This window comes from Lepisosteus platostomus, chromosome 9 (genome assembly GCF_059453375.1).
Source record: "Lepisosteus platostomus isolate fLepPlt1 chromosome 9, fLepPlt1.hap1, whole genome shotgun sequence".
NCBI lineage: Eukaryota > Metazoa > Chordata > Actinopteri > Semionotiformes > Lepisosteidae > Lepisosteus > Lepisosteus platostomus.
In genome coordinates, this window is record NC_142619.1 from 43,806,892 (window position 1) to 43,834,051 (window position 27,160).

The 27,160-nt window shown below is 34.3% G+C and overlaps 1 protein-coding gene across 3 annotated transcripts in view; it reads right to left on the reverse strand.

The window, feature by feature from the left end:
• The window catches only part of pot1 (protection of telomeres 1 homolog), a 90,617-nt gene that overhangs the window by 18,729 nt on the left and 44,728 nt on the right, over window positions 1–27,160 (reverse strand). For all 3 annotated transcript variants that reach the window (XM_088645156.1, XM_088645155.1, XM_088645154.1), the window contains exons 8-10: window positions 20,052–20,182; window positions 18,654–18,938; window positions 12,998–13,153 (exon numbers count right to left, since the gene is read on the reverse strand). In XM_088645156.1, the coding sequence (XP_088501282.1) occupies window positions 12,998–13,153; window positions 18,654–18,938; window positions 20,052–20,182 (572 nt within the window). The remainder of the gene's footprint in view (window positions 1–12,997; window positions 13,154–18,653; window positions 18,939–20,051; window positions 20,183–27,160) is intronic.

The following is a 27,160-nucleotide window of genomic DNA, read 5'->3' on the forward strand; positions in this document are numbered from 1 at the left end:
AATATAACTCAATTTTCGTTTTAATATTCAGAATATGCAATTTGCAGTACAAAGAAATGATTACAGCTGCAAAATGTGATCAGAATATATATGTACTCAGTCAAAAATATATTACTTATTTCTTGTAACAGACATTCATTACAATTTAATTTTTAATAGATTTTTATTTTTTTCTCACTAGATGACAGACAATACCACTTCAGGCCAGCAGATGGTGATGTGGTATTAAACGATAGCTATTTTTCTTTTCAGGGGGAAAAAAAAAACGAATGATGATTACACCCGGATAAACAAAATCATACATTTAGTAAAATTAAGATGTGTGGTGCATAAATTATAGAAACAGAATTTCAAGTAATGAGTGTAAAGTAGTGAGTAAATTAGTATCATTGTGACATGCCGAAGAGTAAGGCTAGGATGATGAGCATTTTTATTAACGATTTATCATTTTCACTGAAGTAAATATACCAATAAACAAAAAAGTCTGGTGGAACAACCTATCATCCACAGTAAAAACGGTGGGCTCATTTGCTATCTTCCAGAAAAAAACTCAATAATTTATCCATGGTATACCTTATCCCGGAGGCTTGTGACTAACCATCACTTACTGTCTATGATCTTATATTACTGCTTTCTGTCAAGCAGGACTAAAACTCCTCAGCACTTTGCAACATCATAGCACATTAATGAATGCTATTCTTATTGTTTTCTGTGTTTTTTACGCAAATACTAGATGCACCCTTCGCATCTTGACTGGATGAAATAATAGATGGCTTGGAATAAAAGTGTCTGCCAAGGTAATAATGGCATAATGTAAATGCAACATCTATAAACTTTGTATCTTTTATATTTTATCAATGATAGTCCTTCCTTGGGGGATTTATGGAGCTCTTGGGATTGGCCAATGTAAAACATTTTACAATTTTATTTTGTGACTTGTGATTGTGGTCATAAAATGGCAACATTTCAACACTGAAATACAGTAGGCAAAATACTGCTTGCTCATTAGTCCAGATCACCTTGTGCTATAGAGACAGTAGTATTAACTGTAAGCAGAATTAGCAAACCGGCTGTGACGTGAGTGTGGTGGAGGAACAGGGGGCAAAATAAAAAAATACTGATGCACAAGCATGGTTAATTATCTCTAATCATCAAAATCTTACATGATCAAAATATACATTTATTGGCAATATATTGATAGTCTTTTCCAAAGCATTCATCAAATGTACAGATTTCAAGTAGTTGGCATTTTCCATCTGCCTGTGTTGTTGATCAACATTGCAGTTCACCTCCATAACAGTTTAATTGTGAATGGAAAACATAAAATAAAACTTTATGTTTAAATATAAAGATTATATGTGCAGTTTCCCTGATACTGCATATACTATATTGTGACACTGAATGTCACAATATAGTGACATTGTGTTGTGTTTTGCTTTGTCATAAATAGAAAATGGTTTATATAATTAAAACTCCAAGCAAACTTAAAAAAACATCAAACTCTATTGTACCTCCATGACCGTTATTTGTACTGTACATATACACAATGTACACTTTTTGTATTGTAAGCTGTTTCAGTTAAGGGAGTCACCATTAACTGGCTTAAGTCAAGGGTTATCTAAGTAAATAAAATGGGCACACTGAAACCTCTGGTTTTCCTTTGCAGATTTTTTACGTTTTATCTTACTTTTTCACTCCAAAGTGCAAGATAAAGTTTCTTTAAAGTTTAAATGATGGTAATTGCTATAGTGTAATTAGCCCATTGAAGTATGATATTATTACTGTAATTTATACATTTTTACTTTAACAGAGTTCTTTAAAGACACTAAATGCTGATGGGAAATCAAAATACACAACACAGTACAACACCTACACTATAGTTTTTCGCCTCTATTACAGGTTATCACTGAAATTATTTGAAATAAAACATTTTAATCCAGTTTCAGTATTAATAGTGTCAAGTTATATGTTAATTGTGCAGCAAAGTAAAAAATAATATTGCAAACACCAGCCATGATAGAAAATATGACCATTCTCTAAACCAGAAAGAAGCTTTTGAAGAAAGCAGAATTATAAAATTAGAAAATATTTCCCCTATAGCATGTGTTCTTTCCATTAACCAAGTAAAAATATATTTTGAATGCAGTACAGTTCTAGTATGCCATTAAATCAGTAGTTTCACTGGCCCACTGCTCATTTTATTGCCTTTTGGTTCATTCTGTATTTCATAAAGTGCAGGATTTGCAGTCTAAGCTTCAGACTTTCATCCCTGTTAGAAATAGGTCTTCAAGAATTGTGCTCAGCTGGAAAGGACAGGCATTTATATTTGAAATTAAAATGCTTTAAATGTACAGCAAATGAAAAAGCAGCAAATGTCACAGTTGATTAACAGCCCAAGGTACACTATGGAAAGGAAAACAATTTGCCTGACATCTGTTTTTATAATGAAAAGTCATCCAGGGCAACATAATATTACACGGAATCTTGTTTTGTTTCAATAAATGCTATATGATCTAAAAATTCATTGTGTAAAATATTTTTTTAGCCATATCTAGATTTTAATAAATTACATTTTGCATTTTGTGTACTGGTACACATATTGTGTACCAATAGCCTTCTCAATACGTGTCATGGTACTACTTAATTTTGCAATAGATCAAAGTACACTTGTTAAATCATGATTTTTAATTTAAGGTAGAATATTTAATTTGTCCTGTAGTACATGTGATTTAAATAAGTAGAAAACTATCAATGCAGACAGCCTATATTAATAGTAATAATAAATAGTACTGACTGTTGTCTGTTCCCTTACAAACTTGACATGCAATGATATATTATAAATTTGAAGTAATCTCGGTACTCTAGGAATCTTTTAGGTGGAGGAAATTATTACGTAACAGCAGTTTAAGTACTGTTAGGGGTGTGACTTTACCAAAAAACAATAAATAATTCACAAATTAAGAAAGAAAACAGTAAAATACTACAAGTACTAAGTTCTATCATGTTAATGCCTACAAGGAGGGAATCATCATTGAGTCATGATTCAGTCAAAATTGATTCCACATCCTGGAAAGAGACAGAAAAAATAGAAGAGGCCCATGCATAGCTCCATTACTGTGCTGTGAAAAATGAAAAATTACCTCGGATATTCCACTCAACCTACACATTTTCATTTTCTTAACATATTTATTAAAACACTATAGTTAAAGTAAAGAACACAGAGCATGTTAACAGTGATCCTATAAATGTATATAAAATGCATAAATAATAAATAGTGAAAAAACAATTGAACAGTTCCTCTAAATATGGAGATAAAGTAGCATTTTATGAAAAACTAAAAGATAAGTAACCAATTAGTACCTTTACATAACTTTCAAAGAAAGCACTCTATAAACAACAAACACAGAGCAAGTAAATTCTTAATCTTCAGAATACCAGCTCACTATGCCATTTGCTGCACTGTATTTCCTCTCAAGCATTATTTTTCTATATACCAAATAACTAAAGAAAGGCAGACTTGAATTCCCAAGACCAGCTCAATATACCAAATCAATTATTCTGATGTAAGGAATTTTGCCTCATATTTTGAACAAAAGGATACTATTCTTCAGCGAAGGGTTATTATTCTGCTGTTTAGCACTAACAGTAAAATAAATGTAATGTTTTGTGTGTGTGTATGTTTTGGGGGTGGTGGGGGGTGGGAGTAGTTCCGAGTATAAAGGAACCTGCCAAGAGTGCAGGTTGAGCTATACAACCAAGATATCACAGGTTTGAAACTCAGCTGCATCATTAACTGAATGTACTCAGGATGTCCCTAACAATGGCGTATACTCCACCAAACATTTATAGAGCTAAATGGGTATAAGTCAAATTTTCCAGAATTTCCAGGGGGGCACAACAGTTCCCTTTCCATGGGTGTGGTCCCTAAAGCTTTACATCGCATCACATCACTACTGAAGAAACCTGGCTTGGATTCTGATATGATAAGCCTTCTTCCACACCTGAAGAAGGCTCCACGGCCGAAACGTTGTGTTTTCTTTCTTCTTTTTTCAGCATGGAATAAACCTATTACTTGTTCCTTTGCAGCCTACGCATGCTGACGCAGCTACCCACCTGAACTACCAGTAATTGATGTTTTGTTAGCATGTATTTACTTTTAATTCCAGTGGTATGTGGTTTGTCATTTTGTAAAAGCATTATACCAAGCTATACCTTGGATCCAATGTTACTGCAAAATACAGATTAGGTTGTAGCATGGCTCCTAAATCTACAGCTTCTTTTGTTTAATCATAAGTGTAAAATCAGTTTTTAACATTGTTTGTACAGAGAGAATCTAGCGAATGAGCTTCCATTGAAGACAAGCATGCAGGAAAAAAGTAGTAAATCTATTATAGAAAACAGGTTCGCACTATCAGGAGTAGCAGCCATAAGATAAAAGCATTTAAAAAAGCTCCTCTTCTTTTAATCTGACCTCAATATCAGAACTAGACAAGAAAGTCTTCTGTCGTTTCTGAGACTCAGAGCAGAACTCTCTGCTAGTCTCACAGAGTACACATTTTAATCCTGATATTCCACTCATGGTCTACACCCACCACACTATTTATACAATACCAACCCACTTTGTAACAAGACAATTAAGGAGCCCACTGTATGCAAGACAATACACACACAAACATTCTACACACTATGAAATATGAAAACAAAATCCATAAAATAAAGCTGTGCAGCAAACAAACAGAGCTTGACAGGATCCTGAACTACGTAAGTACTGTATATATTATGTATATGGATTTATCATAAGAGACACTATAATTCAGTAGTAAGAGTCTGAACACCTCCCCCCAATCTCTAGTGGCTAGTCACCCTTGTCAAAAGGAAGTAGGAAGGAAAAATAGAACTGTGACTATTAAATGTCCCTACACAGTATTGCTCACTTACACAGTAGAAAGGATCAACCACCTATGCATCTTAATTGATTGTATGATCAAACTATTTAGCTTGAGACAAAGCTATCTAATAATATCAGCACAGTCTGGATCCACAGCCTTATAACACACAGCATTTACAAACCTTACTTTGATTTTAATGCGAAATGCAGTTTTTTTGCCACTACCTGCAAAGCAATACATTGAAACTTTTAAATGCTAAAAGCATAATGACCATGTGAACTGTTATGGATAGCTTAATGTGGTACGTTCACATGCTTTATGATAAAATAAAGCTGGTAAAGACCACAGGGAAAAATGAATTGGCTCAGGAGTGTTAATAAAAGGGCAGGCTCATGTTTTACTTTTTATTTGAATACCTGCCAACATAACATTTTTGGGATTTTCAACCAGCTACAACAAGCACAGCAGTAATACTATGACCTTTTCGTTTTTTGACAGTACAGTTCACTTAACATCAGGTTTATCTATAAAACCAATGACATTACAAGACTATTGAAAACTTCTCTTATGAATCATGAATACAATTCAGGTCTTTAAACTGTAGATAAAATCTCTACCTATATTCTTTCTAAACTTCTTCGAAAACTACACAGCAAATATGGATTACCAATATTACTGCACTGAAGTAGTAATTTTGTGCTCAAAGGAAAAAAAAAATGCTTCAAATACTTTATGTATCAATAATGCAATAAAAAATATTCATGATCATCCAGTGATTGTTTTTGAAATTTTGATAACTCTGGACCTGGTCAATAAAGTACACCTTTTCTAAACTACAATAAACTAACTAGAGAATCAGTGTTCCTCATTTTATAAGTTCACAAAATTCAATTATAGGTTTATATTATTCTGAAATGTGTACACATAATTCTTGTGAGAAACTTGGATTTTTTTGTTAGATGAAGGAAAGTTTTCAGTTATATTCTATATATGTACAGTATAAATGTCTCACTTACACAAAGGACAATTACAGTAGATAAAACATGTTAATTGTCTTGGATCAAAGGAACAATGAACCAAACACAACAAATTACCATTAGGAACAACATAGAGAGATTACTGAAACAGTGCACAAAAGAGTAATATGTCATTGTAATACTGATAAAATTCAATAGTTATTAACATTTCCTACTTTACTTTATTTTTTTTTTAATGTCCTAAAAGGTAAAAGCAGGGTAATGATAATAAGAACATGTCGATGCAATCCATCAAATGACACAAATAATTTAAGAAAAACAAATTAAAATGTTACACAGCTGTCAACAGATGACAAAAATGTTTATCAGTAGACTGATTTTGGAAAACATTACTTAAGAGGCAGTAAGCATTTGGTTAATTAGATGTGGTGCATATTAAAATGTAGCAAGCACTTGAATACATTACAAATTCTAATTAGAAAAAAACAAATTACAAGGAATTCAAATTTAAGCATCAACATACCTACAGAAACAATACCATATTAAAAATAACAGAAACAATTATTTTTAGATGGTTCCACAGATTTTTGGATATTCTAAGGACAATAGCACACAGATATATCAGTTTGTATCACTTTAAGCATTTAATAATTGTATATGGTCATAAAAATTGCAAAAAGGAGATACTCAGTTCCATGAAAGATGTTGGTAGCCTATAGTACAAAGCACACATTTTTCATGCAGAGTGTTAACTAGGCTTGTAATCCGTCAAGTCACAGTACAATCTCAGCTGCGACAGAGATAGGAGACATAATTAAGCAGCACTGTTTTGGCCACAAGACTCAGACTTTTAAAACATCTACAGTTACTTACAATATTACAATAGAAAGTACTACATAGTTATGTATTGTACCACAATTCAGCTGGACAGAATCATCTAAATCTGACAAGTACAGTAAAAGAGATTCCAATTCTCATTTGGTATTTAACACCAACATGAAAAAAGTAGGAAGTGTAATAACAGAAAACAAAGACTCAGGGCGTGGATGCAGCCGTGCTTATGAGGAGGTGAGTAGGTCAGTCATCTAACATAGGGACTTGTACAAACAGACAAGCCAAAGTCAACAGTGTTCAGCTCTTGAATTTTCTTCACTGGCTTGAGCATGAACAGTACATAATCCATTTATCACGCCTGTTAAGGTCTATGGCTGATAGGGTACCTTCTCTTTTGAGAAACTGTCTTGAGGTATGGAATACTAATTGCGACCTCTTCTTTCCTCCTCTCAAGTGTTATGCATGTTAATAAGAAGAAAACAGCTAAATCCAATGAAAATTATTAAAATAAAACACCCTCAGCAGAACAGCATCTCTAACATTGTTATTATAAAGGGGGTTTAAAAAGTTTTTAAAGATTTTTATCAACTAATACATAGACCTCATTACCTTAAATCACAAAATCCCAAAACACTTCAATAACTACATTGGAAAAACAGGTCCATTTAATATCAAGAATTGTCTCAAAACATACATTCACAAATATCATTCTTCATAAATGCTTACTATCATAAAGTCAGATTGTTGCTTCACTCTAGGAATTAATACACAATTCTAAACCAACCTGAAGGGCATCAGTAACAAGAAAGATATCTTCTAAAATGTAAAGCTTCATTAACATGCAAATTAAACTCAGATTTTACTGCAATAATCATTGTCTGCTTTCACTTAACATAGATTTCTTCATACAGAGCATATATAGAATTTTACTTGAGCTAATTGTATTTGAAGCAAACTGATTTAAGGTTGACACCAAGCAAATCACAGTATAGCTGTGTTTAGTTTGGAAGCACCATGCCTGGCATTTAAGAATTTTATGCATCTCATTACCAGAAATGCAGAGTTCTTTCTGAACAGGGAGAATAAAATTAGTTTTCGCATTATAAAGGTTATCCAGTTACATGAAATCCATTTAAATATCATTTTCTGTGAAGATACAAAATGTAAAACTGTATTATATTTACGGAGCTACTTCACTGTTTACTCATCAGAATCTACACTGAATCTTTGTGACTCCTTTCTTAAATGATAGTTACAACATGCATCTAGGATGTAAATACTAGAACTATTTTATATTTTATATTTACAATATTTTTCAGAACACCATCATATAGATACCAGAGTAAATTCCAAATGATTTTATGCTAATATTCTCATGGCATTGTACTTGTTATAAGAAGAATTCTTCTAAACAACCAGTTAAACAAAATCATTTTACCTTTCCACTTTAATTTAATCTATGTAAAATCTGCCGAAATATCCTTCACTGAAAATCAGTGAAATCTGACACTTTGTTCTGTTGGAAGTCACATTATATACAGTACTGTAGTCCCCAGAAAGTTTTACCATCTAGTAAACAATCTAATAAAATGGATTTATATCTTACATGAAATAAAATATTATTCTAACACCAAACAACGTCACATCTGTAGTAGTTTATCTGTAGAAAGACAAAGTGCAGCAATTGTAACAGAAGGATAAATAAATGAGAGATAGTGTAAATGGTGCATCAATCACTGAGTGACATATTGGTAAAGTAAATATATTGTGCTCCTGTTTAGAATTCTACAGGTAAATGGCCTAAAACATCTGTGACATCCTAAAATGAAACCGCTAATCACTATATCAGGGATATTTCCTGAAAAAAGGTAATACATTTTCTCAAAAGCAACTAAACTCTGTAACACGTTGATACTCAATCCTTTTTTAATTTTTTGTCAAAAAATATAATGGAGAACATATGACATTTGACATATGACATAAAACTTCTAAGAAACAACACCAACTTGAATAAAAGTGCATATTTACTGCATTATCCACTCTCTTCATAAACAAAGGGGTGGTAAACAAAAATGTCTGAGAAGCTGGAAGGAAGGGGAGACATGGAGCCTGAAAACCTTGAGGCAACTACCATAAACACCTAGGACAGAGGAAACAATGTATGACATTTTCAACTCCCAGAGCAGATTCGGTAAAAACAAAAGCTATAAGCAACGTTCTTCAACATTATGCAAAATCTAAGGCATTATTTTTCATGAGAATGTAAGAAATTTTACAAATGACAAGAGACCATTTGACCTGTCTAGCCCCCCCCCCCCCCCAGCTACCTCTCCTGGAAACCACTGAAATTACCTTACAATCTGTACTATAGAGATAAAACAAAATGGGCAGCACTGGCTCTAGGCATCCTGTCACCACTTCAGCCTGTATCTCAATGTGTTTTGGCCAGTCACAATCAGTCAGTTACAATCAACAGGTAAATACAGATGAAGATGAAATTGTGAGAAATTCTACAAACATGCCAATGTGATTGTTATCAAGTAAGGATATTTCCATTAGAATAATACCAGTGAAATGTATCCTCTTGTGCATTTGTTTTTTTAGGTAGTTAATAAATGTTAAACTCAATAGACTACTAAATGGACTGATTCTTCCTGACTTAGATATCTTATTTTTAAAGCTTCCATACTTTTGATAGTTGTATATTTATACACTCACATTTACATACTCTCTCCCCCTAAATATATACTGCCCCATATATACTATACTATACCAATATAAAGAATATATGTAATATAAAATTTAGTCATGCAGGAAACCAATGATTGCCTTTAATCTCCTGATTTATCTGTCTCACTGCAGACTATATATATAATCTACATATTGATTTAAACTCCATTCACACTATTTTACTGCAAAAGCTCCTCTGAAGAGATGCAGGATTGTAGTCCCATGAGTTCTGGTTCACACTTTCTCAGGGTATCTTGAGGTATCCAATTATACTGTTGCTGCCAGCAATAACAGCCAGTATAATAATGTCTTGTATGTTGAGGAGTTTTCCACGATACTTGATATATAATTTAATTTAATAACTAAGAGACAAAAGAGTGATAAGAGGCTCTCATCTAGAGGCTCTTTCTGTTCTTAAATCCATATTGCCTTTATTAATAATAACAGTTCAACATTAGTTATAGCTATAATACACATATAAAAATAAGTCTCATGGCACACACAACAGTATTAAAGCTCAATACCAAAGTATTATGTTTGCCATATGCACGTCTTACGGGCGGAGCGGTGGCTCTGTGGCTAAGGATCTGCACCTGTGACCGGAAGGTTGCCGGTTCAAATCCCGCGGCCGGCAGAGGAATCCTACTCCGATGGGCCCCTGAGCAAGGCCCTTAACCCCAACTGCTCCAGGGGCGCCGTACAATAGCAGACCCTGCGCTCTGACCCCAAGCTTCTCTCCCTGTCTCTGTGTCTGTGTCTCCCTGGAGAAAAGCTGGGGTATGCGAAAAGACGCATTCTTAATGCAAGAAATTGTACAGGGCTAATAAAGAAACATTATTATTATTTGTTAGTTGCCTTCCCTGCTATTCAACATGACTGAAAACATGACCTACAATGGAACTGGGAGTAAATGACCAAAGAAAAAAACGTTATTTTCCTCTGCTTAAGGCATAAGTTAATTGGGTTCAATACGTTGGGAAGTTCCATTTAATTTGCCCACTAGACAAACTTGGCACTTCCCTATCTTTTTATAATTTGTATGTGGTAATTAATTTGTAACATCCTTCTTCATAAATTCCAATACAATAAGCTGTATAAAAACCCAAGTAGTCTCCCTCCATCAATACTTAAGTAAAAAAAAGTCATACTTTACTGTTGTTTTATTATGTAGGGAATCTAAATTTACTATTCAAGCACAACTTTCACTGCGGATTCTATAGCCATGAATCAAAACAAGAAGGAAAAAATTGTAAGCCTCCAAAAGTGAATATAATTTATGATATATCTAAAATTTTAATTTTTTTTAGATTCTATTCTATTGCTGAATTAGACAGAAAAATAATATTAAAGATAGTTAAAATACTACAATGAGTGTCCTTAATATAAAAGTGGCAACTAAATTGTGCAAGCTGAGTGAGAATGCCTCATGATTCCCACAGAAGATATACTGAGTAAGAAAAATATAAGACAAAAGTTACATCATATAACTGCAATTTATTCATTGTAATTGGGCTTGAAAAGCCGCAGTTATGAACTACAGACAAGCAAGACAGTATAAAGCTAAAAAAACAGGTAAGTGACAGAAAAATAAAAGTTGTTTCAGAAATAAAGGACTTTGCTGCAAATGGCAGCTTTTTTTACATCCAAAAATGTCAATGCCAATAAGGAAATAGAACATGATCCTGAGGCATAATATGTATACCGTGCAATGTTCTCAAGGAGTATTCGCATGCAAAAAGAGAAAATGTCTGAACTTTGCAGCTTATTTATAGGATGACATGCATTCTACTGCTTAGAGTAAAACTGACGTGAAGTTAAAAACAAATGCTCACAAAGGGACTCAAAACTCAATCTCCAAGAGATAACAAGGATTAGAGAGTTAATCACCCTGCTGAGGTACCATGCAGAACACTACTGGGACATGTTGCAGGCAAGAATCATCTTGCTGGGAGAGAATGATCTACACTCTGAATGACTAAGATTTAACATTTCAAATACAGAGTAAAAAAAACTACTACAAGGGTTGATAAAAACATGTCTGAGAAACTGGGTTGAAAAAAATTAAAAACCTTAACAACAATAATCAACAAAAGGATAATCAAGTCTGAACAGAAATCTTATTTTAGAACTATTTCTAAGGCGATTAAAGGATAATCTTGTAATTATCTTAAAACATAAATCAAAATCTAATCCATTATTAAAGATGGTATTTCAGACCTCATATTAGAAATTAAAACAGTTTTTACTCATTTAGACATCACAATTATTTACACAATTTCACAAACTGTACATATACTTTAAGTATCACCATACATAATAATTATAATTAATAACAATTGCTTACACTTATTTAGCACTTTTCTGGACACTCCACTCAAAGCGCTTTACAGGTAATGGGGACTCCCCTCCAACACCATCAATGTGCAGCATCCACCTCAACGGCAGCCATAGTGCGCCAGAATGCTCACCACACATCAGCTATCAGTGGGGAGGAGAGCAAAGTAATGAAGCCAATTCCTAGATGGGGATTATTAGGAGGCCATGATTGGTAAGGGCCAATGGGAAATTTGGCCAGGACACTGGGGTAACACGTATACTCTTTTCGAGAAAAACCCTGGGATTTTTAATGACAACAGAGAGTCAGGACCTCGGTTTTACGTCTCATCCGAAGGACAGCGCCTGTTTATGGTATAGTGTCCCCGTCACTATACTGGGGCATTAGGACCCACATGGACCGCAGGGTGAGCGCCCCCTGCTGGCCCCACTAACACCTCTTCCAGCAGCAACCTTAGTTTTTCCCAGGAAGTTTACATCCAGATACTGACCAGGCTCACACCTGCTTAGCTTCAGTGTGTTGCCAGTTGTGAGTTGCAGAGTGATATGGCTGCTGACATCACAGGAATATGTACATTTATGTAATCTGCATGGAAATGAACATTCACATTGTGTTCAATAATCTTACCCAAGGATAACTTGCATTGTGGAGGATACACCTTAATTATCCATAAACACAAAAAGTGTTTATTTGAAAGATATTATCAAAGCCATGTCAAAACTTTACAACAAAGAATGACCCAAACAGATCTATTAAAATGTCATGACACGAAATGTCACAAGTGAGGATATTGGTGAAGACATTCAGGCTAAACTCAAAATACAGAAATGATCAGAGACAATATCACAAATTAATACTTTTCTTCTCAAAATGTTGAATGCTGAATTTAAAAGTTTCAAAGCATTGGGTATTCAAGCATGAAGAGTATATGACATATAATTTGCACGATATAAAAATATACACAAATGGTGATTTAGATAAGCACCATTGGTGGTGGTGTAGGGGAGTCCCCATTACCTGTAAAGTGCTTTGAGTGGAGTGGCCAGAAAAGCGCTATATAACTGTAAGCAATTAATAACAATTACTGAAGAATTTAGTTAAGTAGAAGCAATCAGAATAGTATTATAATAGTTTTTCACGATGAATTTATAGAGTTCAATATGAATTTATATAGTTCTAACATATAAATCAATGTTAATGTTAATCATAAACAATAACAGTAATTGTGTTACCTTCAATTTTTTGGCTACTTCCACATGATTATCGTAGACAAGGATTTCCACAATTAAGTCCTGCAAGTCTTGGATGGCAGCCATATTACCTTCAATGGCACTGGGTTCAACAAGGATCTTTAGAAGGCGATGTGGGCATTTTGTTCCATCCCAGACCTGTTTGAAGAAAGTGGTATTCTTGAGTTGTTTTTCATGTTCTTGATTTCTTTTACTCTATGGAATGTCTCACCTTATCATTTATCTACCATTCACATTATTTATTGGTCAAACTACACTTCACAATACTTGGAACGAACGACAACATTTTCTCCCTGTTCCAAGTTTTGATACAAGATCTGCTACAATTTGCTTCATCCATTCTGTCCTATATTTTGACAAACCTACTAGTCCCTGTCAATCAAAAGCAACCCCAAGACATTATGATCCCACCACCATGCTTCAATTCATACCATTCATGTAGGGATGGTACTCTGTGAGTGATGAGCAGTGCTCTTCTTTCGCCATGCATAATGCTTGGCAATAAAACTGAATAACTCAATTTTTGTCCCATCAGACCACAATTTATTTTCCACATTGTGTCAGAGGCTCCTACATGCTTTTTTGCATATTCAAGATGGAACTTCATATGTGTTTGTTTCAAATATGGCTTCCTCCTTGACAATAAACCATACAGTCCAGATTCTTGGAGTACCTGAGGTATTGTTGACTCACAGTTTCTCAATGTCTCAATTCTGAGACATTATAGATCTTTTAGGGTTATTTTCAGCATTTTATCTATCTTTTATTTTCCGGTTGTAACAATAAAATGTGCCAAAATACAATAGGGGTCAAAACATCTTACACACACTATTTTTTTCTCATATAACAGTTCGTTTTGGAGCTGAAAAAACATTTGTGATTTAACGGACATTCAGCAATAATTGAGACCCCTTCACCTAATTAGTCCATTAATCAGAGGGTTTAAAATATAAAAAAGAGCTTTGTGGAGGATACACCCTCTTCATCCATAAAAACAGAAAAGTACTTATTTGAAAGTTATTAGAAATATTTTATCAAAGCCATGTCATAACCTTACAACAAAGACCACCCCAAGCAGATCTATTAAATTGGCATGATCTGCTGCAGCAAATGTAGTATATAATTTGGTCTAAACCTTGCTTTTTTAACAATTATCTCTGTTCCATAACTACCTTTAAAACAACTCACTGAAAATCAGAGAAACACCCTGACTGTTCATCCATTTTATCTACATACCTTATACAGTTCAAATGAGTTTTAGTTTTATATAATATTTTTTCTATTATTTCTATTTGGATAAAAATACCCAAGTTTCAGTCTGCTCTGAAATCCTGAAGTTCACTTTAGCTTCCTTTTGGCCTAAAATTCACTACAATTTTAAATACCAAATGAAATTGATTGCAGCAATAACATACACGTCCATCTGTTTTATTTTTAATGAAATCAATTCACATAAACATTCTCTTTCACATGCTATGTGCTATGTTTATCAATTATTCTATTTTTAAATGCAATCACAATAGAATAATATAGCAATAACACTAGTGCCATTAAGATTACTTGTTTCCTTTCCTGTCTGTATCAAAATCATAAACCATTGTACAGCAAACCTGTTTTAGAAATGCAGATTGCTTATGCTCCCAAGTTAACATATGCTTAAAAGCATAAACTGATAAGGTCTCAACCAGGTGAAAAAATATTGAATTAGTTAACTTTCTTCAGTTCAAATATTATTTTGATAACCATATTCTAGAAAAGTTGTTGGTGCACCAGAATCATTCGAAAGAGCAACAATGATTCTGTGGCCACACATTCTATCTAGAGCTTAAGGGACTATCTCACATTGACAGGCTAAAAGAACTGAACCTTTTTAGTCCTGAACAGAGCGGACTATGAGGGGACCTGAAACAAGTATCCTCAAAATCCTCAAAGGTATTGACAAAGTCAATCCAGTGAATTTTAGAATCAAACGTGAAAAACAAACTGACACATGTACGAGGAAGTGCATTTAAAACTGAAATCAAGAGGGACTCCTTTACCAAAAGGGTTATGGAATCAGCTATCCAGTATTGTTGTTGAAGTACAGTTTTATGCAAAAGTTTTGGCACCCCTGGCCAAATTACATGTTTTGTTGATTTTCAATTAAAAAAAAAGAAGTTAACACAACCTCTGCAGAGAACAAACTTACACTTGACATGTTTCTGCAAATATTAATGCACAGTTACTATTATTTGCTAAATGTAAAAGACTGAAAAAAATAAAACAGTATACAGTATGTGGCATGTGCAAAAGTTGATCCATTAGTGTCCTAACTTAATTGACTCGTTAGGCCTTAATTTAAGTCAGGTAATGACAATTCCAGAGCTTCATAAATTCTCTGACTCTTCGAACCTCTCAGGGTGTTGTGCTTACACTCAACAACCATGGGCTCCTCTAAGCAGCTAACTGAGGAAGCAGAAAATAAAGATAATTGACTCATACCAAGCAGGGGAAGGCTATAAAAAGATATCTAAACACTTCCTGCTTGCAATTTCCACTGTCCAAAATGTTATTAAGAAATGGAAGTTAAGGGGAACTGCTGAAGTCAAGACAAGATCTGGAAAATCAAGAGAAGTCTCTGATAGAACTGCTCGTAGACTGGTCAGGAATGCAAAGCAAAACCCCCATATCACTGCAAAGAACCTGCAGGAAGGTTTAGCTGGAGTAGTGGTGCACCGGTCCACTGTGTAGCATTGGTTACACAAAAATGATCTGCATGGAAGAGTCATCAGAAGGAAACCTTACTTGCGATCGCATCACAAATGCTTGATGAAGTAAAAATTTAGATCTGAAACATGCAGTGCATGCAAGACGACCTACGATATTTCTGAACTAGAAGCGTTCTGCAAGGAAGAGTAGAGAAACAAATCCTAAAGCAAGAATAGAAAAACTGCTTTATATTTTGTGTTATTATTATTAAATTATATTTAAGTTATTGCACGTGTCAACAAATAAAATGAATCACTGGTATGATGTTATAGCTAACCCTGTATTAATGGTTATTTTTTAAATTCTTAGAAGAGTGATTTTTTTTTACTTTTTAAATCTTGTTTTTGTACAAAGTAAGTGTACTTACAATACTCCTTTCCCACCCAATCAACTGACTCCTGCTCTTGCGATTTGTCTTATTCTCTTTCTCATATTTTTTTTACCCTTTTCTGCAAAGCACTCAAAACAGTCATGATAACTGAGGGGACCAGAGTTATTTTTGTTATTTAAAGTATCTTTTATTTCATAGTACAACATTGAGTCACATACAGACATAACTGGTAACAGGTGTTCACACAAAGCACATTAACTTTTTCATGAAGAAAACTGAATAACTAACGCAGGGGTTCCCAATCCTGGTGCTAGACACCCACACACCCGTCACTTTTGCAAGTTGCCTTAATTCAGTTAAGGCTTCAGTTAAGCAATTAAGCTCAGCTGGAATGAAAAGCAGCAGGTGTTTGGGCCTCCAGGACCAGGATTGGGAACCCCTGAACTAAAGCATAACCCATGATGCACTGCTGTTTAAACATACTATCCTTGTTAACCAAGCTATGCCTTTACTTTTAAGGACTGATGCAGGTCAGCCGAGGTAGATCAGAGAGATGAAGATGCTGTGAAAAAGGATGCCCACATTTACTGTCCTACTGAAAAGTTCATGAATAGAGAGAATTTGGTTAGCAAATGTGGAAAAAGTGGTCACTACATTTTTTGTGTGAATAAGCAAAATTGCAAATATCATGTTTCTATTGTATTTCTGTTAGACACTGTATTGTTTATGTATTGCATAAATATTTGTAAGTATTATTAAATTCTTAGTACTAATAATAATTGATAAAACTACACAATTTAGGTATACCTTATGAGTCTTGATACAACGTGCTATAGTTGTTGAATGTGTTACTACAGAAATCTTGACATAAAAAAGTATAATCAAATAACCAATCTCCATTTTCCGAGACACGACAATTGTTGCACCTGTATTGTTTGCTTATGTGATCATCACTCTTCCTTAGGTATTAAAACATTTTGTACAGAAAAATTGTGCAGACAAGCAAAACATTTTCTCCAATATAAATTTATACTCCCATGCTGTCATAAAAATGAAATTAGATTTTTGGCTATTGTGATGTTCTTGTAAGAATTTCCTAATTCTTATTCCACAGAGTACTGCTCAGCATTGTGTGCCCTTCAGTAATGATCAGCTCAGGCCAAAAAACTCTATGGTTTAATGAACTGTCTGGTCTTTACTCATCTATAGCCAGTGTCCCAGAGCAGTCACACAGAGCAGATAAGGCAACTTGAAAACAGCCTTACAGGAAACAACACTTTCTGTCCAAAGAAGCTTACACTTGGTTTGCCATAGGTTACTATCTCCTGTAAACCCATTAGAAAAACCTTTGTTGTTTTGTTCACTATCTTATGAAATACGTGTGCTTCAGTGATATATTTAAAATAATCAGATCCTGAAATGAACTCCTGGCAGCCAGGACCATCTGATTTTGTCAATCTGAAACCAAAAAATTATGCTAATAATTAACAAGTTACTTGTAATCTGACACTACCTGATGAATGTAACAAAATGCATCATAAATGCAAATACTGAAACAAAATGAAAATCAGGAAATTCATGAAAACCAATGTAAGAAAGGTTTGAGCTCTTTGTTAAGCTACAATGATATCTCTAAAGCCTCGTGTAATCTTTCAACAAGCAGTTCTCTAAATCTCATACTGATCACAAATTATAGGCATGTCACAACTTCACCGTACGTCTCCTTAGGTGGGTCGTGAGGCCTGAGCACATGGACAAACCATGATGGAAAGAAAATGCTGTGAAATAAGGCTTTTCAAAAGATCGTCAAAAAAAGAAACAGTAGCAATGCATTACCAACATCTTCTGTGAAACGTTTCATATACCACAGCTAGACTAAATGACACCCATTTGTGAATGTGACTCTCACTCTTAATCAATTACCTAATTAATTCACACTATGTGAATCAAGATTGAGGTCCGAACAACCTCTAGTGGCAGGTCTATTGAAACTAATACATATTGCTGGCCTGTCACAAACACAATTTCCACAAATGGAATTATCAAATTTTCAGTGTTTCATCTTTTACATGGAAATACCCCAAACACCTCAAACCTTCCAAAATAACTGTGAAGTTTAGTGACAATCAATTTTCTGTATAATTTAGTTAGGCAATAGGAAATAAACAAAAAAAGTTCAACTGTTGTAGTTTTAGTTTTTAAAGTACTATATAGCTATACTATATACCACATCTTAAAGGTATAAACAACAGGTACCGGAGAATCTAAAAATGAAATTGATATATATTTTAAATAATGCCAATTAAAATATCGAAATGAATTAAAATATTAATTTTAAAATAACATTAATATTATAAGAATATCTTCCTGGGTTATTCGATATATAATATTGAATAAATACATTTAGAATTTAATTGCTTTAAGACAAAATATTTCTTACGTGACATATGAGAATAATATACTGTAGATTTATTTTTGTATGTCACCAAGGCCCTAGTGAATGAAACTCTGTCTTTAAATACTTGAAATATACTAAAATAATTATATAACAGCTCATACCTTTAAAAGTACACAGGCTCTGCTGATTTCTGCCTTTGCCAGAAGCTGACAGGTCAAGTCAAAAAATGACTTAGGCTGAACTGTAGCCAGGCTTATTTCCGAATTTGGATAGATAGTTGCTGCCCATTGACGCAATTTCTCTACAATTCTTCTATCTTCTTCCCCAAAATGGTAGGTTTTGCTTGATGTTCGAGGACATACTGGAGTTCCCACTCTACCATCAAATGTTAGGGCAGAAAAACCCAAACTAGTCATCCCACTTAGCTTGCTGTTGAACAGGAGAGACTGTTAGAAAGCAAAGACAACAACATTATGATTCAGAATAACATATGGAAAGAAAGTTAAATTCAGTAAGTATATTTATATACTGAGCATCAAAAAGAAACATTTATAAATGTAAATTCACAATGCTATCAGACAAATAATCATCTTTTGAAGAAGGTAGAGGAACCCTGCCATTTTATTAAACAGGTGTAAGTAAATTCATTAGGTGGGCTTAAATTAGTCATCTACAATGTTGATCAACAAGGGTTCTACTCTGAAAATCACAGGGTAGTACTTTGTGTGGCCACTGTTGTAAGAAATGCAACCAGCAACCCTGCAATGCTTGTTTTGCACCTGGTTGCAGATGCTTTCTTGTGGGATCCTGTCTCATTCCTCTCCAAGAGCCTTGGATAATAATAATAATGTTACAGATACCACATATCATTCCAGCTCATCCCACAAATTTTCAATGGGGCTCAGGTCTAGTGAGCAGGGCATATACAGTATGACTTTCATATTGTCCTCAGACAGCAGGAAACCTGTTGCCTGTTACATGTACAGCATGGGGAAATACATTGTCTTGCTGGAATGTAAAGTCAGGATAAGCCTGCAGAAAGGGTGGAAGTCATGTCATTTGTCATCAATCTCTATTATTGTGTACAACAGACCTCCCCATTGATTGGTTTGTTGTATACAAAAAATTGTATATATTTCATACTTGCTGATGAGTGAAATAAAACCTTGATTCATGACTTAAGAGAACATGGCTCCACAGCAAGCAGTACAGTAGTCCAGTCTCCCAACATACTGTTGACATAAAGGCCTTGTTTTATTGATAAACACTTTTCTGGTTTGTTTCTGTATTCTTGATTTTTAATGAACTTGACATTCCACAGGTTAAATTACCTCATCACCTGTGCTAACTCAACTCTTTCACTAATGAGGTGATTTAGTGCTAATGCAACAAAGTCACATGAGTGCATCAGAGTTATTCATGAAAGGTAAACTAAAATATACCTCTACAACATTTCAACAATTCCTGCAACACTGGACAAATATCCCGTTGGCTGCACAATAAAACTCAAACTATGATGTGATTACTTTCATACAAAGAACTAAAAAATAATGTATTACCTTTATTCTGTGAAAACGGACAATGTCACCAATTTTGTAGATTTGGGGAAGCGCTTCTAATTTCTCATTGAATATCGAGCATCCTAGTTTCACACCAGATTCATCTGTAATTGTGAGTACCAAACAATAATCTGAAAGACACAAAATGAGCAACATACAAACATAATACATTTTCACATAGTCACTACAGATATCCAACAAATGATCATATTAAATTCAATTTATAGAGTTCAAATAACATTGCTACAGTATATTGAGTCTATTTAAAGTTATTCACTGAAAATAGTTATGAATACACCATCAAATCACTTAACAGAAAACATAATTAATAAATTCGAACAAGAACAATAATTCCTCTTCTTCCTTACACAATACGGATATGTATCACAATAAAGATCTTGATCATTGCTATGTTCACTTTCTGAAAAACTAGAGCAGAAAAATCCAAAAGCCTATTGTTGTGGATGGCTATATAATTACTTCAGGTGAATTTACATACTAATTTTTCAAGTGACTTTATGGAATAAATTTATAGATTTCATTGCAGCTATGATTTCCTTCACAATTATTCATAACATTTCAACCAGGTGGTTGCAGTGGTCAATCCCACACTTTGTTATGCGTTCATTATTTGCTGACTAAGCTTCAGAGCATGCCATAAGAGTTATAAGGTGTAATTTCTGTCAAGAGCTCGCCTACATACTTTATCCTCAATGAGCCAAAATGTAGGATTTGGTACACATCATCATAGAATGCATCAGCTGATTGTTTTTTCTTGTAGACTTTTTACTGACTGCGTAAACAATCGGATTTGGAAACAATTTTTTCTCATCATCGGATGTTTATTAAGAACTCATTCTGCTTGTGTACCATTTGGGAAACTACAATATATAATTTTCTTTATAAGATATCGAAAGATTGGCCTTATTGACTAGTCCCTTGCTTATAATGACATCATCATTATAAGCATTATCTTATCCTTTAAAAGTGATAATGCTCGATTATTCCCACTGTTCTTCGTCTGTTGGCATAGGAGTTCTGCGGAGATCTCACAATATTTTTTCCTGACGTATATTTAACTTGATCTCCCCGGCCATAATATACCTGCTGTTTTGTTCACAATAACCGGTCCCGATATAAGTCAGGGAAAAACAAAAGCTCATCGCGGATATCACATAATTGTTCACAGAATCTTTTTGGTTTTTAAAAGTACACTCAATAATAGTTCATAATTTGTGGAGTACTGCAATAAAAAACTATTTATTACAAAACGATTGTAGAGGCAAGCCATGTAGGTTATTAAAGAAATAGTTTAATTGAAAATACATTCAAAAATATATATTTGTCTGATAAAACCCAAACCTAATTTATTCAGCTTTCCCAAAAACTTGTATAAGCTGAAGGATTTGCTTTTTATAATCATTTTTCTTTTCGTACCAATTTTGTAGCACTTCAAAAAGACGAAAGTATTTGATTCTATAACAATCTGATTTCAAGTGAAGTAATGCTAATTTTGGAATAATAAAATAGTAGTATTTTATATTAAATACATAATCTACTGTATATATATATTTACTATGCATCAAAGAAACCTTCTGCTTATAAATTCAACATTCACAAAATTATCATAAGGCACAGAAACATTTTTTTTTATTACTGATTATTTCATGGAACTGAAATAATATGATTAAAGTCATTGTTCTGATTAAGATTTCACTTGGGAAATGTGTGGCCACAGTTAGAAACTATTCATGTGTGATGCATGCCTTGAAACAGGCTGCAGATGCTGTGTTGGAATATTGTGCTTTGGGCATTAAACCTGCACATGGACAATGTTGTCACTGGTCTCTGAGTCCTACTGTACATGACTCATTCATTGTACAGTCTTTAAAGTGGTGATCTGTAGCAACAAGACAATCCTGCTCAGACCATCATACTTGGACCTTTACAGTGCCTTGCGAAAGTATTCGGCCCCCTTGAACTTTTCAACCTTTTGCCACATTTCAGGCTTCAAACATAAAGATATAAATTTTTTATTTTATGTGAAGAATCACCAACAAGTGGGACACAATTGTGAAGTGGAACGAAATCTATTGGATTTTTGAAACTTTTTTAACTAATAAAAAAATGAAAAGTGGGGCGTGCAAAAGTATTCGGCCCCCTTGCGTTAATACTTTGTAGAGCCACCTTTTGCTGCGATTACAGCTGCAAGTCGCTTGGGGTATGTCTCTATCAGTTTTGCACATCGAGAGACTGAAATTCTTGCCCATTCTTCCTTGCAAAACAGCTCGAGCTCAGTGAGGTTGGATGGAGAGCGTTTGTGAACAGCAGTTTTCAGCTCTTTCCACAGATTCTCGATTGGATTCAGGTCTGGACTTTGACTTGGCCATTCAAACACCTGGATACGTTTATTTGTGAACCATTCCTTTGTAGATTTTGCTGTATGTTTGGGATCATTGTCTTGTTGGAAGATAAATCTCCGTCCCAGTTTCAGGTCTTTTGCAGACTCCAACAGGTTTTCATCCAGAATGGTCCTGTATTTGGCTGCATCCATCTTCCCCTCAATTTTAACCATCTTCCCTGTCCCTGCTGAAGAAAAGCAGGCCCAAACCATGATGCTGCCACCACCATGTTTGACAGTGGGGATGGTGTGTTGAGGGTGATGAGCTGTGTTGCTTTTACGCCAAACATATCGTTTTGCATTGTGGCCAAAAAGTTCGATTTTGGTTTCATCTGACCAGAGCACCTTCTTCCACATGTTTGGGGTGTCTCCCAGGTGGCTTGTGGCAAACTTTAGACGAGACTTTTTATGGATATCTTTGAGAAATGGCTTTCTTCTTGCCACTCTTCCATAAAGGCCAGATTTGTGCAGTGTAAGACTGATTGTTGTCCTATGGACAGACTCTCCCACCTCAGCTGTAGTTCTCTGCAGTTCATCCAGAGTGATCATGGGCCTCTTGGCTGCATCTCTGATCAGTCTTCTCCTTGTCTGAGCTGAAAGTTTAGAGGGACGGCCAGGTCTTGGTAGATTTGCAGTGGTCTGATACTCCTTCCATTTCAAGATGATCGCTTGCACAGTGCTCCTTGGGATGTTTGAAGCTTGGGAAATCTTTTTGTATCCAAATCCGGCTTTAAACTTCTCCACAACAGTATTACGGACCTGCCTGGTGTGTTCCTTGGTCTTCATGATGCTCTCTGCGCTTTCAACAGAACCTTGAGACTATCACAGAGCAGGTGCATTTATACAGAGACTTGATTACACACAGGTGGATTCTATTTATCACCATCAGTCATTTAGGACAACATTGGATCATTCAGAGATCCTCGCTGAACTTCTGGAGTGAGTTTGCTGCACTGAAAGTAAAGGGGCCGAATACTTTTGCACGCCCCACTTTTCATTTTTTTATTAGTTAAAAAAGTTTCAAAAATCCAATAGATTTCGTTCCACTTCACAATTGTGTCCCACTTGTTGGTGATTCTTCACATAAAATAAAAAATTTATATCTTTATGTTTGAAGCCTGAAATGTGGCAAAAGGTTGAAAAGTTCAAGGGGGCCGAATACTTTCGCAAGGCACTGTATATCAATTGATTTGGTGTACACAGTTAGCATTATTCGGTAGTCAGTTTACAGTTTTATCATTTGCCCCCTCCGCTGATCGTTTTTGTTCGACGAAAGACTGACAGTATTTATTCTATGGTGGTGCTTCCATTCTGACCTTATGGATAGATGATACAGTAACTTAACTGATGAGCACACTGCCAGTAATCGGCTGCCAGCGTATCCATCTGCTACCATCCATTTGGTTCCTGCCACCAAAAACATTGAAGCTGGGTGAAAGTGCTTATTTAATCTTGTGGCATTATATAGTTATATTTCAGAATAATACTCTAAGCTTAACTTTTTTAAGTGAATGATGCAAACTTAGGACATTTACCAGTTTAGTGTGATGTGTATAGTTGTAGCATAGTTAGTATTGTTTATAATTTGTATCTAAAAATATATTTTCTTAATATAGAATTAAGGAATACATTTGTGTATTTTTTTAAATTAAATAGTAAAATAGTAAAGATAAATTAAAGATAAAGATCAATAATAATAATATTATTATTAATAATAATAATAATAATTAATAATAATAATAATAATAATAATAATAATAATAATAATAAACAGTTAAGAATAAAAAAGGCCAACTGTATATATGTGAGTAAAGAATTAAGTTGTATCTTTTTAGTTGCACTCCATATTCCAAAGTTACATGCTTGCTAAATAACTAAACAAAGTATTTCATTTATTTCATTTATTCTGACACCCATCTAATTAAAGAATGGAGCTTGGCTGGTTGTCAACTTAAGGCAGAAAACACACAAGGACAACAGTACAAGTATATTGTTCTGCAAGTATGTGTCACACCCTCTGACTTCCATCATTGTGAACTATACATATCTTAATCACTAAAGAAACTAAGGCTCCACTAGAGCCTACTATCATACATGATGACACTGATCACTCCCCTGATACACTGACATATTTGTTCCTTTTTGTGTTATTTATATATATCCTACATTTATGCTTGCCTTTTCTGCTCTTGTAAACCCACATTCTTTACAAGACATACAGTATAAATGTTGTTTTTTTATGAGCTGCTCAGTCTCAGTTTATCATTTCTTATCTGCTTTTTGCTATCCACATGCAACACTCTTAATTTTTCTATATTAAAAAGCACTGGCAAGATTATTTACTTTGCATTGCCTACAGTTTAGTAATCTTCCTAATTCAGTATACACTGAACACTTCACTAATATACTCAATGTACCAGACTTAACACCAGTTATACAAAACAGGAAGAGCAGTCCTTGCAGATTCCTGTGGTACTCTAACTGCATTACAAAAAACCATTGCAATCCACTGACATTCTATTAGGCAGATGGAAAATAGTGTCCAACTACAAAATGTATAAGATTAAAAGTAAGTAATTACTGCACATATATCAAAAAGGGAAATCTTACATAGTCTTTAGGTACTCATGCCTGTTACAGGCAGTGCATAAAATGGCAAGGAAAAATGGCTTTCATACTCATTAGACTTCAGAAATAAATGTGGATAATCTGCATAACAAGATATATTATTAAATATTCAAACACATTAATCTAAAGGACAGGTTTGCAGTGAATGTGGTTTCTTGTTGTACCAAAACAAAGAGTTAATTGAATCATATTTTTTCATTTAGCTATAATGAGATTATACAATTTAGTCATCTGTGGGATATCGTTTACTGCATTATTTAATATTCCAGAGACAATCTTAACATATTGTCAATCTAACCTCTTTAGTAATGCATTATTTTAATAATTAGGCACTACTACATTCATATAAAGTCATACACAATGAGACTGATTAATTTGTCAGAAACTAAAAGTTTAGCAATAAAGGCCTTTCACTTAGCCATATATTCTATTCAGTTTGTATATAATTCCATTAGTCAATCATATCTGCACTACATTAAAATGCCCATTAATAAAGTACAAAAACATTTGGTACTATTTTGGAACACTACACCAACAATGGTCATTCAGCAAGATGCACATAATTATGAAGAAAAACTGTCAAGAGTTTCAATGAAAAGTATCAGCAAATGCTTGTAGCGTTCACATTTTAAATTTGCAATTAGACTTTTAAATTCACAATACATTACTGTGATGGAGTTTTTTAACTTAACTAATTTAAATTGCATTAATATTTAGAATTTAATGTTAAAAAATCCAGAATAGCCCCAAGGTAAGACATTTTAAATGCATTCATTTAGAGTATCGTGGAAAAAGACCCTTCCAGGTAACCATGGCGTACCATTTCGTGAAATTACAAAATGAAGCGTGCACATTTTTTAAATTAATAATTTATTCAAAATCTGAACACACAAACTGAAACTTTCTAAGGGAAATATATACTATTGTAAATGTTAGCAAAAACAAAAAAGAAAAACCTGAAATATATTAACTGTGTAAGAATTCGGACCCATGAACTTAATATTTGGTGGAAGCACCTTTGACAGCAATTATAGCAGCTTTTTGGGTAAGTCTTCACCAACTTTGTACACTGGCTTGATTAATTGTTTTCCTATTGTTCTTGGCAGATTTGCTTAAGCTGCTTAATGATGGCTTACGAACAATGGTTTTCAAGTTTTTCCAGAGATTCTCAATAGGTTTCAAGTCAGGACATTCACTATCTTAAGAATAAGACACTCCAGTGTAGCTTAGGACTTGCGCTTTGGGTTGTTTTTCTCTGAAAGGTGAATTTTCACCCCAAATTTAAGTCTATAGCAGACTAAAACATGTTTTTCCCTAAGTATCAGTGTTGATATGCTTCCCAGTCCCCGCCAATGAGAAGCACAACTATTGCTACCACCACCATGCTTGACAGTAGAGATGGCGTTGACTCGATGATGAATTATGTTAGGTTTGCAACAGATGTAAAGCTTCAGATTTACCTCGGAAAGCTCCAATTATGTTTTATCTAACCACAACACTTTGTGTTACATGTTTGCAGAATCACTTAAGTACTTTGTCGCACGCCTCCTTTGTGGGGTGACTGGGATATGGTTGACCCATGGCCATTTTCTCCCACCTCAGCCGCTGAACTTTCAAAATCGCCCTTGGCAAGTTTCCTCCTTGCCCAGCTGCTCAGTTAGGTTGGACAGACTGATCTAGGTAGCATCTGGGTGCCTCCACTTAATTATCAACTTCACCATGCTCAAAGATATTTTAAGGGTTTACTTTTATGCCCTTCAGTTCTGTACATGTATAGAACTTTATCCCAGCACAGCTTTCAAAGCTCCTTGGTCCTTATAATAATTGTTATTGTACACGGAGAGAGGTTACTTCACTAATTGTGTGGCTTGCTATAGTAATTTTGTGTACTTAAAGTATTTAAGGCTTGCCAGAGCAAAAGGTTTGAAAACCTATGAAATTATGTATTTTCTTTCATATTATCTGCTTAATTCTTTTTTGTTTGTTTGTTTTTTTGTTTTCAATCTTTGAATGCATGGGGTAAGCATTTATTATTTGTACATAACAAATATTAACTGCTACTTCAAAGTGTCTGAATGAC